This window comes from Myripristis murdjan, chromosome 5 (assembly GCF_902150065.1).
Source record: "Myripristis murdjan chromosome 5, fMyrMur1.1, whole genome shotgun sequence".
In the NCBI taxonomy this organism is placed as follows: domain Eukaryota; kingdom Metazoa; phylum Chordata; class Actinopteri; order Holocentriformes; family Holocentridae; genus Myripristis; species Myripristis murdjan.
Window position 1 is genome coordinate 7,961,305 of NC_043984.1, and position 13,227 is coordinate 7,974,531.

At 40.2% G+C, this 13,227-nt stretch overlaps 1 protein-coding gene and 1 pseudogene across 1 annotated transcript; both read left to right on the forward strand.

Moving 5' to 3' along the window:
• LOC115359202 (odorant receptor 131-2-like) lies at window positions 1–6,041 on the forward strand (annotated as a pseudogene).
• Window positions 6,042–8,384: 2,343 nt separating this feature from the next.
• On the forward strand, window positions 8,385–12,406 carry LOC115359967 (odorant receptor 131-2-like). The gene is made up of 6 exons (XM_030052677.1): window positions 8,385–8,475; window positions 8,760–8,853; window positions 9,570–9,738; window positions 10,342–10,482; window positions 11,616–11,880; window positions 12,017–12,406. The coding sequence occupies exons 3-6, from the start codon at window positions 9,593–9,595 to the stop codon at window positions 12,404–12,406; spliced, it is 942 nt and encodes a 313-aa protein (XP_029908537.1). The 5' UTR covers window positions 8,385–8,475; window positions 8,760–8,853; window positions 9,570–9,592.
• The last annotated feature ends 821 nt before the right edge of the window (window positions 12,407–13,227 follow it).

The window sequence follows — 13,227 nt, forward strand, 5'->3', positions numbered from 1 at the left end:
ATGGGGGACAAAATGACTCACCCACGGCCACTCCTTGAACCACAACTGCTGGACGAAGATGGTACATGGTCCATGAAATGATGTAGCATATTATGATAACTCTGTGTTTCAGACTGCTGAGTCAATTATTGTGCTTTATTCAGGCAAGGATTCTTTATGTGGTTTTATAGTTGCAGTAAATCGTGTTTGTCCATTTGGATATTTCTGATATCTGAAATTTTGGATAATTGAAACATGCATAAAATTGCATCAAACCGTTTGGGGGTTGGGGTGGGGGATTAATTAATTAATTATACATATTATTAATGTATTTCCAAACATGTTTGTGGTACAAACAGCCTTTAAGCCACATAACAAATACGTAGGCCTGCCAATTAAACATCAGTTGTTTACAGTCAGCCTTTCTTGTTTTTCTGCTGTTCTGTTTCCTGACTGGCTAAGTGGCCAGAAGTCTCCTGATGCTCATTACAGGTATCCATACAATAAGTGGTGACATCATGAAGTATGGCCCCCCACCTCACCCCAACCACTATACACACACAGACACACGCCTACACACACACATACATCCAGATAGATCTACATATATATGAGACAACAGCCTTTTAGCAGTGGTCACTGACACTGAGTCAGTGGCTCAACAGGTAAGTCAAAGCTTCATGGTGCAGAGCTGTTTTATTTTCTGTGAATGCAGTCAGGTTTGATTTTTATTCCAAATTGTTTTGTCTTGTGGTCATGGTGCTATACTGACAGCACAGAGAGGGTAACACTGAACAATAATGTTCCTTAAATGATTCATAAGATATTCATATACATATTTAGTACAGTTCCTACATAACTATTTACAGATGAATCACGGTTAGGTAAAGGGTTAGTGTCAGATAATTACTTACATGTAACATATATATATATATAAATATATATATATATATATATATACATATATAATTTTTCTTATAATATTTACAATGTATTAATCATTTGTAGATGTTCACTTATTTGTAAAGATTAGTGAACACATAAATGTATTAACATATTTGTAACTAGTTTACAAGCATGCAGGAACAAGTAAGTGTATGATTGATAATCTTTTAAATATGTGTTACTGCCTTGTAAGCAAGTGTTGCCAAACATGCCACAGATAACTTGGGATGTTTAAACTGCAGGTGAAGCATTACTTGCTTCTCCATAAATTGAAAAAATTCTCCCAGGTTTTAGTTTTATTAGACCTTGTTAACACCTACTGGATATAACTGAAAATGAATGCTGCTCAAGCAAAAAAGAGGGATTTTTTTTTTTTTTTTTTTTTTTTTTCATATTTTTTGAACAGTTGACATTTTAGAAAATAGTGCTACACTTGACATTTAATGAAATCCCCCTGGTTTTACTGCATCTTTCACAGCTTCATTTTTAAGGACTCAAGCAAACTCTGAGGTGTTTTGAGCCATGGCTTCCTGATGTGGTTATTTGTGATTGTAAGTGTGTACTTTTTGCCTTGCAATTGTAATCAATTCATCAACAGTCAACATGATTTTCTATTATTTTTACTTACTTGTTCACCATGGCTTTCTCTGTTTATTTATTTGTTGTAAAAATATTTCAGTAATTATAACAAAATACATAATACTGTGTGTTGCATTATCTGATTTCAATCCTGTATTCCCTCAGACTGATGCTGATGCTTGATGATGCTCAACTCCACCTCCTCTGGCCCTCTGGACCTGTTAATGGGAAATATCAGTTCTTCACTGACAGGGGGCATTGCCAGTGTACCGAAAGACAGCTTCTCCAATGCTCTGACCAAGAACATAGTGGCCATGCTGGTATGGCTGGCCCTCAGTATCATCAACGGCAGCATGGTCCATACCTTTCTACGACACAGGTAACAAGGTCACAAGGGAAATGCACACAATAAAACAAACACATACATATATGCTTCACTAGACTTGTGAGGACCTCTGACAAAATGCACTCTTTAACCTTTAATCCTAGACTAAATCCTCATTGCTGCATGCCTAACATTAACCAAATTTAAAGTGAATCCTAATTCTAATATTAATCTTAAACCCAAATCTTCACTCTACACTTCATCCTTAAGCCTCATCGTGATTGACCGATTGGTTGTTATTCTTTATCAACACTAATATATTACATATATGCTGCTTTGTGAGGAGGCAAATTTTGAAAAGGATACCTGTTTATTTCACAACAGAGCAGTAGTATAGCACAAGAGAATACAAATATCACATGCTAAAAAAAAATCCTACTAAACCACTTACCCTTTCATTAGAGCTAAAATCCACTGGTCACATCACAATTAAATACACAATATAAAATACACCTGGCTGCTTTCAAAACAAAAGTTCCAACTGAACTCACTCCAAAAGCCAAGCCTTCATTTTACAATACCAATTATAATCCTAAAGTCAAAACCTAACCCCCTTTCTCACAAGATCTCACACAAATAGCAAGTATAAATGAGCACTACCAGCTCCAATCTGAAACTAGCCTCCAATTTTGGTGACTGTGACACATGTTACACATTATATTAACACAATCATACAGGGAGTTTGTGGACACACACATTTACTTCTCAAGGCTAACATCACATCTGTAGTATCAGTGTATCCTGAACCATCACCACTAAGTTTGACTCACTGTCAGCTGTAACTTACTGTAACTGTGACCTGACATTGCAACACGACTATTGTCAATATGCAGATACATACACAGCACTATCATCTGTCTCCATCTCTAGTTTCTTCTATGAACATCCACGCTACATCATGTTCATCTATATGGTGATTAATGACACTCTGCAGCTAACCCTGGTTACAGCTCTCTATGTGGTCAGCTACATATTTAGGCAGATCCATGCCTCTGTCTGCTGCCTGCTGGTAAGTCATTTATTTTTGCATTTTAGAGATTCACTACAATTAAAAGCAGAGCTGAAATGAATGCTACTGGGAGGTTGTTAGACTTTGAGTTAGGCTTTGTACTGTTACCTCAGGGTTGGTGTAAAGACTGTTCGATATATGAGAGGTCTCTAGTTCGAACAGTGCACCTGCTTCACAAAGCAATTATTCAGATGTGACATTTATCTGCCCAGGATTACACAGGATGCACAGGATTAAAATCAGAATACCTGTTTTGGCAATTGTATGGGCAATTTCAATTAGCACACAAGCTGGGTGAATTTGTTAAAATGTGGTCAAACCAGTGAAAAACAGTCCTTTGGCGCCATCTAGGAACATTTGGCTGTACTACACTAATATTCAGCATGCACACAAAGTGAGTTTGCACTTTCTGGCTAATGATTTCCAAGACTATCAAACCCTTATGCTAAAAAAAAAAAAAAAATGTAATGAATAATATCTTTGTTATAGTGGCATTTTTCAAAACTTGCCTTACTTTCAAAGTGCTTAACAAGAAGAAAGTGCCCTTGAGCAAGACAGTAAAACTGCACTATAACGACTTAAAGATTCCATCCATTCATTTTCCACAACTTCAGTTCAATTCAAAATTGGGTCTTGGTTTAAGTTAGCTGGTGAAGGCTGGCTGGTTATAAAGTGCAGTTGTCTCACAGAGGAAAATATCATCAGCCAAAATGTCTGGCAGAAAATATGCCAAATGAATAAATGTGCAGTGAGTTCTCTCTCTCTCTCTCTCTCTCTCTCTCTCTCTCTCTCTCTCACTCACTCACACACACACACACACACACACACACACACACACACACACACACAAACACACACACACACACGCACACAAAAGCTGTCAAGACCCTCAGTTCAGAGATTCAGTCAATCAGCACAGACTATACCATGTATTGTGCCCCTTGTTGTTGATCTCAGCCCCTACATTGGTGGTTTATAGCTTGAAAACAAAAGAGGGATTTTTTTTTGGAAATTAGCAAATATTTTACTCTAACAAAGCTCCTGTGGGATTAATTGGATTACTTTTTTGGTTGGGAAATCTATGAAGCTGGCTTCCTCCCACAGATAGTGAGCCCAAGGGAGGGTGGCCCCACATTGTTGTTTCACATTGTGCTTGCCAGTCCCTCTCCTACCAGGCCTAGCTCCTGGGGGGAACCCCATCTCCCTGTTCTCGGTGATCCTGGCAATCATAAAGATTGCCAGGATCTCTTCATTCTGGAAAACTGGTTGTTTCTTTCTCTGGCACCCTTTTTCTTTTCCTCTTCCCTGTAGTAGTCATCTTCTTTCTTTTACTCTCTCTTTCACTGCCGGTCATCTCCATTCCTCTCATCACCATGACATGATCACTTTCTCCTTCAGATCATGACAGCGGTGCTGACCACCCGCTCCACCCCCCTCATCTTGGCAGGCATGGCCGTGGAGTGCTACATCTCCATCTGCTTCCCCCTGCACTATGGTCAGATATGCACCATTCCTCGTACCCTCCTCCTCATCGGGATCATCCTCATCCTCACCGCCACACCTCCCATCACTGATCTCCTCATCACCATCATCAAGGAGCCTGCAAGCTTCTTCCACTCCTCCATCTTCTGCGACCACTCACTCCTCTTCCGTGACCGCTCCATCTACTACAAGAACTGTGTTTTTGATGGGACCTACTTCTCCTTCGTGGCACTCACGCTGCTGTACACCTACTGTAAGATCATGCTGACTGCTCGCGCTGCGTCCACAGGTCTAGCCTCAGTGAACAGGGCCAGGAACACTGTAGTGCTTCATGGAGTTCAGGTCAGTATTTCTTGAAGTGAAATTAAAGCCCTTTTCACACATGCATTTGTTAGTCCCAGGCTAACCTTAGCCCTGGGCTTGCTGTAAACCAGGGCTAAGGTTATGCTTAACCCAGTTAGCAATGGGTTAAGAGTCTACTCTTGAAAGTTCAGGGTTAATGTCTTCATAACACTTACAGCCTAGTTTTGATTAAAACTGTTGCTTTTGTTGTAACCTCAATTCAAACTGCAGACCTTGACTCTGACTTTTTGGGGATATCACCCAAAATTAGGGATAACCCTGCTCTGTAGTTGGGTGGGGATAACGCACATTTTAAGTTGCAAGTATGAAATGAATGTCTGTTTTTTTGTTTGTTTGTTTGTTTGTTTTTTAAGTAAATACAGTAAAAATACAATACAAACACAGTTCAGTGTTGATAGTTTCCATGGGCATTGTGGATTATAGGCCACAATCACTGAAAAAAGTCAACAAAAACAGTTTGTCATGTTTTTCACTGCCATTGGGGGTAAGGAACTGATTTTATTCAGCAGCTTCAATTTGTAAATTCTGCAATCAAACTTTCCTTTCTCTGCCTTAAGGATTTGTTAACCCCCTTAAAAGAATGGAATTAGTCTGGATTTTGGGTCCGAAGTGATGAGAGTATTTGCTTTTATTTTCCACATTGTTTAGCTCTAATTTAAATATTGACACTACACTTCAATATGTCCCACATAGTGTTAGAACGCCTCAAATTGTACAGAAATTGAAGAGTCGATGAAACAAACTGTGTCATAACACCGTAAAGAAGAGTCCTCTCAGCCTGTATATCGTTCAGTAAGTTGATGTTTAGTGTAACATAATGTTTCATGTGTTTGTTTTGTAATATTTGGGCATGACAAATTTAAGTAAACTGAAAAAGTAATATGTGTCAAAAGCATAGCACCTGCTCCAGCCTCAGAATTAAGATGCTGCTCTGTGCATAAATTGTTATAGTCACTGAAACATAGGATGTTCTGTCCCCTGGAGATCATAATATACTTCTTATGTTCATGTTCCTGTTCCACCCTGCTCCTTGTGTTTCAGCTACTGCTGTGCATGCTTGCCTTTGTGGTTCCCTCCCTTCAGGCGGCTCTCATCTCCCTCTTCCCCCACCTGAGCCTGGAGATCCGCTACATCTTCTTCCTACTTGTCTACATCATCCCGCGCTTCCTCAGTCCCATGATTTACGGGTTTCGGGATGAGAAGTTCAGGAAGTACTGGGCGCGGTACCTGGCCTGTTCGACTGGCAGTACCAGCAAGGTCAGGCCGGTATTGCGGAAGGTGGACGTCAAGGTGAAATAGCCTCATGTGGTCACGGGACCAACTGACTATAAATCTTCTCTGTGTAATGATTTAGCTTACACAGAGTTCAGTTCAGTCAGTTGAGTTCAGTGAAATTCAATTACTATCATTAATACCATGTAAACGAAACTTGGTTTGCACCAAGGCTTTGCAATATAGAATCCATGAAGACTTTTCCAGCTTTTGTCAATTTTCTCTTTTATTGTGATCATTATATAATCTCATCAACATCAAAAAAGACATGCATGGATGGATGGATGAAATATACTACTACTTGGTCAAGTATCAAGCACTTTGCACAATATAAATAAAACACACACTGCGTCGCAGGGCATGTGATGTACAGTACAGGCCAAAAGTTTGGACACACCTTCTCATTCAATGCGTTTTCTTTATTTTTATGACTATTTACATTGTAGATTCTCACTGAAGGCATCAAAACTATGAATGAACACATGTGGAGTTATGTACTTAACAAAAAAAGGTGAAATAACTGAAAACATGTTTTATATTCTAGTTTCTTCAAACAGCCACCCTTTGCTCTGATTACTGCTTTGCACACTCTTGGCATTCTCTCGATGAGCTTCAAGAGGTAGTCACCTGAAATGGTTTTCACTTCACAGGTGTGCCTTATCAGGGTTAATTAGTGGAATTTCTTGCTTTATCAATGGGGTTGGGACCATCAGTTGTGTTGTGCAGAAGTCAGGTTACTACACAGCCGACAGCCCTATTGGACAACTGTTAAAATTCATATTGTGGCAAGAACCAATCAGCTAACTAAAGAAAAACGAGTGGCCATCATTACTTTAAGAAATGAAGGTCAGTCAGTCCGGAAAATTGCAAAAACTTTAAATGTGTCCCCAAGTGGAGTCGCAAAAACCATCAAGCGCTACAACGAAACTGGCACACATGAGGACCGACCCAGGAAAGGAAGACCAAGAGTCACCTCTGCTTCTGAGGACAAGTTCATCCGAGTCACCAGCCTCAGAAATCGCAAGTTAACAGCTGCTCAGATCAGAGAGCAGATAAATGCCACACAGAGTTCTAGCAGCAGACCCATCTCTAGAACAACTGTTAAGAGGAGACTGCGCCAATCAGGCCTTCATGGTCAAATAGCTGCTAGGAAACCACTGCTAAGGAGAGGCAACAAGCAGAAGAGATTTGTTTGGGCCAAGAAACACAAGGAATGGACATTAGACCAGTGGATATCTGTGCTTTGGTCTGATGAGTCCAAATTTGAGATCTTTGGTTCCAACCGCTGTGTCTTTGTGAGACGCAGAAAAGGTGAACGGATGGATTCCACATGCCTGGTTCCCACTGTGAAGCATGGAGGAGGAGGTGTGATGGTGTGGGGGTGTTTTGCTGGTGACACTGTTGGGGATTTATTCAAAACTGAAGGCACACTGAACCAGCATGGCTACCACAGCATCCTGCAGCGACATGCCATCCCATCCGGTTGGCATTTAGTTGGACGATCATTTATTTTTCAACAGGACAATGAGCCCAAACACACCTCCAGGCTGTGTAAGGGCTATTTGACCAAGAAGGAGAGTGATGGAGTGCTGCGGCAGATGACCTGGCCTCCACAGTCACCGGACCTGAACCCAGTCGAGATGGTTTGGGGTGAGCTGGACCGCAGAGTGAAGGTAAAGGGGCCAACAAGTGCTAAACACCTCTGGGAACTCCTTCAAGACTGTTGGAAAACCATTTCAGGTGACTACCTCTTGAAGCTCATCGAGAGAATGCCAAGAGTGTGCAAAGCAGTAATCAGAGCAAAGGGTGGCTAGTTTGAAGAAACTAGAATATAAAACATGTTTTCAGTTATTTCACCTTTTTTTGTTAAGTACATAACTCCACATGTGTTCATTCATAGTTTTGATGCCTTCAGTTAGAATCTACAATGTAAAGAGTCATGAAAATAAAGAAAACGCATTGAATGAGAAGGTGTGTCCAAACTTTTGGCCTGTACTGTATGTACTGAATACAGTGTATACCCTGCTAATGAATTGAGGGATTCCACATGTTAAAAGAACCTATCATGTAATTAAAAGACTGGCGTTCCGATTCAGCACCCTGGAGCAAAACAATTAAGAATACCTTGCTATTGTGACTTCCTTATACTTGCATTTTTTTGTTCATGTAGTTTAAATTTCTGTAGGTTGGTCTAGGCCTCTTTAGCCATGGTAGCTATCTATCACTGCTCATGCTAACTACCCAGTTCTTCCTCCATGAGTTGCATGATTTATGAAATTTTGGGGCCATTTGCAAGAAGGAAACAGTCAACAAATGAGAACAAGAAGTGGAGGCTGAGACCTTACTGCAGCGGCCCGGGTTTGAATCCAGTATGGGCTCTTTGCTGCATGTCGTCCTCTCTGTTCGGTCGTCTACATAGAATCCCAAAGATCACATGTAACGATGTCCTCTGCTTGAGTAGGTCAGTGACTTTTACTGATTTTAAGTGTAATGACATTCTGGTACTCTTTTCACCAGTGATTAAAAGATGATTAAAAGATTGAAGAAAGCTCACAGAATTACAATAATCTCACTGCAGGTAATGTGATTGTAAGTTTTTTGTCAGATTAAAGTCATTCCGGAGGCTGAAAAATGTATAAAAACACAGAAACCAAAAATTTCAGTCTTTAGAGATACTCTTTCCTCTGTCCGTATCTACATCTCCACGTCATCCTCTCTCTTTCTCCCTTCCATATTTCCCAGTAGATAATCCCATCTCACTTTTAAATGAGTGCAGGAAATCTATATAATCCAGCATCTCTTCCATGTGTCATCTAGTCAACCAGGCTGGCACATCGACGTAAGTCAGAAAAGTGTGTTTGCTCATTTAAATTGGATATCATTTGATGAGTAAGTAATAAGTCATATGCTTTTGATAGTCCTATAAAACACATAGCATCCACGGAGCTGCCAAATGACTTTGCTTCAAAGTAGTAGATTGTTTTAATGTGAAAAGACTTGAAATGTGTTGTTTATGTGCTGTAGCTTTAAAGTAGGAGATGAAAGTGCATAATGATTTAGTTTCACTGTATTGTACTGAGGTTACAGCTCACACTAACTTGTAGTCTTTTACAGGGACTGTGTATGTCACCGTGTACTGAATGTACTGTTTTAGGATCAAGCCATTTTAATGAAGTCAGGACCTTGAGGCTTATTCAGAAAACATTCTTTGATATTATCCTTTATTACATCGTACATTTATATTAAACAGAGAAAGATTAGAGAAGACTAAAATTAGAAGAACATTAATGTTTAACAGATAATTGCAGCATTATTGTTTTTGTCATCATTGTGACTGATTGTGTTGAAACTTTGATAACATTTGTCAGTATACACCTGCATGGAGGCATTTCAACAAAACCAGTGAACATAGCCACAATCCACTGATTCCGGCAGTCCTGAAATTAAACTTTCATTCATTTGACTATCACGCTGTACTGAAAATGTTTTTTTTCCTCTTTAAAATCTATGGATTTTGGTTCCAGAGCTGAGCTTTAACTGAGTTTGTTCTGCCAGAACAAAGTGGGCTGAGGTGCAGTATGAACTTGACTGGACGTCTGGATAGCTTCAGTGATGCTTTCGCAAAAAACTTCATCACCTTTGCCCTCGGCCTCATCATCAACTGCATCAATGGCTTCTTCGTACACATCTACTTCAAGAGCCAGGTCTTCCAGCGAGACCCCAGGTAAGAAAGGCCTGTGTGCTGTGTCTTTCCTTGGCTGTGTGCATGTATCTGACATTATTTTGCTGTTATGTATGAATCTTAAATACAGAATCAACTCACTGAACAATATACAGGCTGAGAGGACTCTTCTTTACGATGTTATGACAGTTTGTTTCATCGACTCTTCAATTTCTTTACAATTTGAGGCGTTCCAACACTATGTGGGACATATTGAAATGTACTGTCAATATTTAAATTAGAGCTAAACAATGTGGAAAATAAAGGGAAATACTCTCATCACTTCGGAGCCAAAGAGGTGCAATGAGAAGAAAAAAAAAGTGTTGAGGTGTTGTGTGCTGTGGAGTGGGGCTCATGAATTTTGGCCACATGCTCTTATGATCTGGCTCTTATTGTGATACCCTTCTTGTTTCAACTGGACCTACAAAAATAAGATGTGCAAACTTTATCTGCCCTGCCTTTCATTTACGTTCTCCTCATTCAGCCTCTTTCTTCTTATTGCCTTCCCTCCACTTTCTTCACTTTCTTTCCATTTTTCCTTTCTCTTATTCCATCCTCCTTTTTCATCTTTCTGTTTCCATGTTTTACCTCTGGCCTTTCCTCCAGGTATGTGCTGTACGTCCATCTGGTGATCAACGACATTATCATGCTCACAGCTTGTGTGATGCTGCACATCTTGACCTACAGTGTTCCCCTGGGCTTTGGTACCTGCTGCGTCTTGTTGCTCATAGTGATCATCACGAACAAGTAGGGGTGTGTGTGTGTGTGTGTGTGTGTGTGTGTGTGTGTGTGTATGTGTATGTGTGTTTGTGTTGGTGTTGGTGGTGTGTGTGTGTGTGTGTGTGTGTGTGTGTGTGTGTGTGTGTGTGTTTGGGGGGGGGGCTTTGAAAAAAATACAGAAGTGGTCTACTAATCTTGGAGAATAAAAAAAAAATAAATAAATTACCATGAATAGATGCGACTGTGGTCAAGATGACTGGTAGTTTCTATATAACATCAGTGGTATTGTTAGTGCTAGTATTTATTTACTAGTTTACATGGTAATTCCCAAAAATGACACAGTCATCCCCTTTAAGCCAATCAGTAACAAAATGCATCACACTTCAAGCTTCATCAGAACTGGTCAGGTTATGTAGCAGTAATGCTTTGTAATTTTTGCCCCAGAGAGCAATTTCCATTCATGCTATGAAGAAACAGGGCAGATTTCACTGTGAATCTGAACGTGTTGCATGGATTATAAAATGCAGTGCTGAGGCTGGTAATGTGGTGGTCCTGTTTGTCAATGGCAGCAATGCTAATGTCACCATATTAAAGGTACATTAAGCAATATTACACATATTTTTGCTGTAAAGTGTGCTGTGTCAGTGAAGTCCAGCTTTATTTAGAGTCCAGTATCACTGTCTGCAGTCTCAAAGGGCTTTACACTATTAAAAGTCTTTCCACCATACAGGTTACAGCCTCTTGTTAGTTCTTGGTATGGGCTTTCTAAATTTCTATATTGGCTGGATGACAGGCTCCTCCTCTGCACTCCATTACTGAAACAAAGTTATTAGGCTACTTCCACAACAGTTTATTTTGAATCCCACCCCCATCCCAAAATAAATAAGATAAAATAAATTGAAATAAAATAAATCTGCAAATTTAAATCTGAAATTTAAATCTACAGAACACAGGTGCACATTAAGTGTGTGTCCTTGCTTAAAAACAAGCTTTTGTACCATTGTATCCTCCTCTCATGATCTATTACCCCACTCATAATTCCTGCCTGTCAAGGCCTTTAACTTTTTATTGTACGTAAATCATCTCACACAGTAACTCAGAATTAAAAAGTGCTATACAAATTATCAGTGTTGTTGTTCTTACTGTCTCCCTTTATCCAGGAATAACCCTCTGAACCTGGCTGGCATGGCAATCGAACGGTACATCGCTGTCTGCCGACCTCTTCACCACACCCAGATCTGTACGGTGCGGCGAACCTACATTCTGATTGGACTGATATGGGCCATCTCCTCAATCAATGCCCTAACAGATGTCTTCTTCTTGCTTGTCAAACGGCCCATGCTTGTCTTCTCAAAGAGAGTCATTTGTCACAGCAGTTACTTGTACAACACCCCCGAACACAAGGCTCACAGGGTGGTTGTCCAGGTGGATCATTCATAATAGATCAACTGCAGCTCACATTTATATTTCACCAAACAAAAAGGTGTCAGGGTGAAGTGAATCATACTTGTCTAATCTCTCTGTCACAGCTGAAAATTTTGCCTGTCCTCACGTCTTCCAGGTTGTTACGTTGTCCTTTGTGTTCCTGACTGTGATCATCACCTACCTGAAGGTCTTCTTTGCTGCCAGGGCGGCTTCCACTGCCACCAAGGACTCAGCCAGAAAGGTCCACAGCACCATCCTGCTCCACGGAGTCCAACTCCTAATCTGCATGTTGTCCTACGTCGCACCGTTCTTCAACCTTTTGGCCGTACGTCTGCCAGCCAGCCGCACCAAGATCCTCTTCTCCTCCTTCTTGGTCACCAACGTGCTTCCACGTCTCCTCAGTCCACTCATCTATGGTGTCAGAGACCAGAGGTTTAGCAGCCACATCAAGCTGTACTTCTCCTGTAAGTGTTGTAAAGCTAAAAAGGTGAAAAGGGTGTCACCAGTTCACAAGAGGTTCAAATAGAGCATGTCCGTGTGGCCTGACAAACCTGCTGCTCTGATACCTGAACTTTTTTCTTTCTTTCTTTTTTTTCTTTTTTTTTTTTAAAAGTCGCAATCCCTGATTTACGGGATTATGTAATTACAGATTGTTCCAAGGTTTATGTCCACATGGAAAAACAAGCTTTTTTCAAAAGATGGAAATATATTGAGTTAAAAAAACATATCTACTACTTTATCTTTTTTAACTATGCACAACCTTAGAATAGTGTATATGTAAACTTGTGTTATTCTGTCAGTTTATGAAAAGCTGCATCAAATAATGTGAGAGAAACTGCTTTCAACTCAATAAATCAAAATGTAAGCAAAGTCAGAAGCTGGGTGACAGTGTTTCAACAGCAATAAGTATGTACTATATATTGGAGCTTGGGATGCATTAATATCATAAAGCTGAATTAACCTAATGAAACCCAAAACCCCCACCACCAGGAGTGAGTGTATATGGAATCCATACTTTTGCAAGGTTATCTGTGGATCACTTGCAGCTATCAGTTGGGATGAGAAGTTCAGGAAGTACTGGGCACAGTACCTGTCCTGTTCGACTGGCAGTACCATCAAGGTCAGGCCAGTATTGCGGAAGGTGGACCTCAAGGTGAAATAGCCTCATGTGGTCGCGGGACTAACTGACTATAAATCTTCTCTGTGTAATGATTTAGCTACCTCAGTTGAGTTCAGTGAAATTCAATGATTCATTTCAACTATCATTAATACCATGTAAAAAATCTTGGTTTGCATTTAAGGCTTTGCAACATAGAATCCATTAAGACTTTTCCAGAACAATTTATT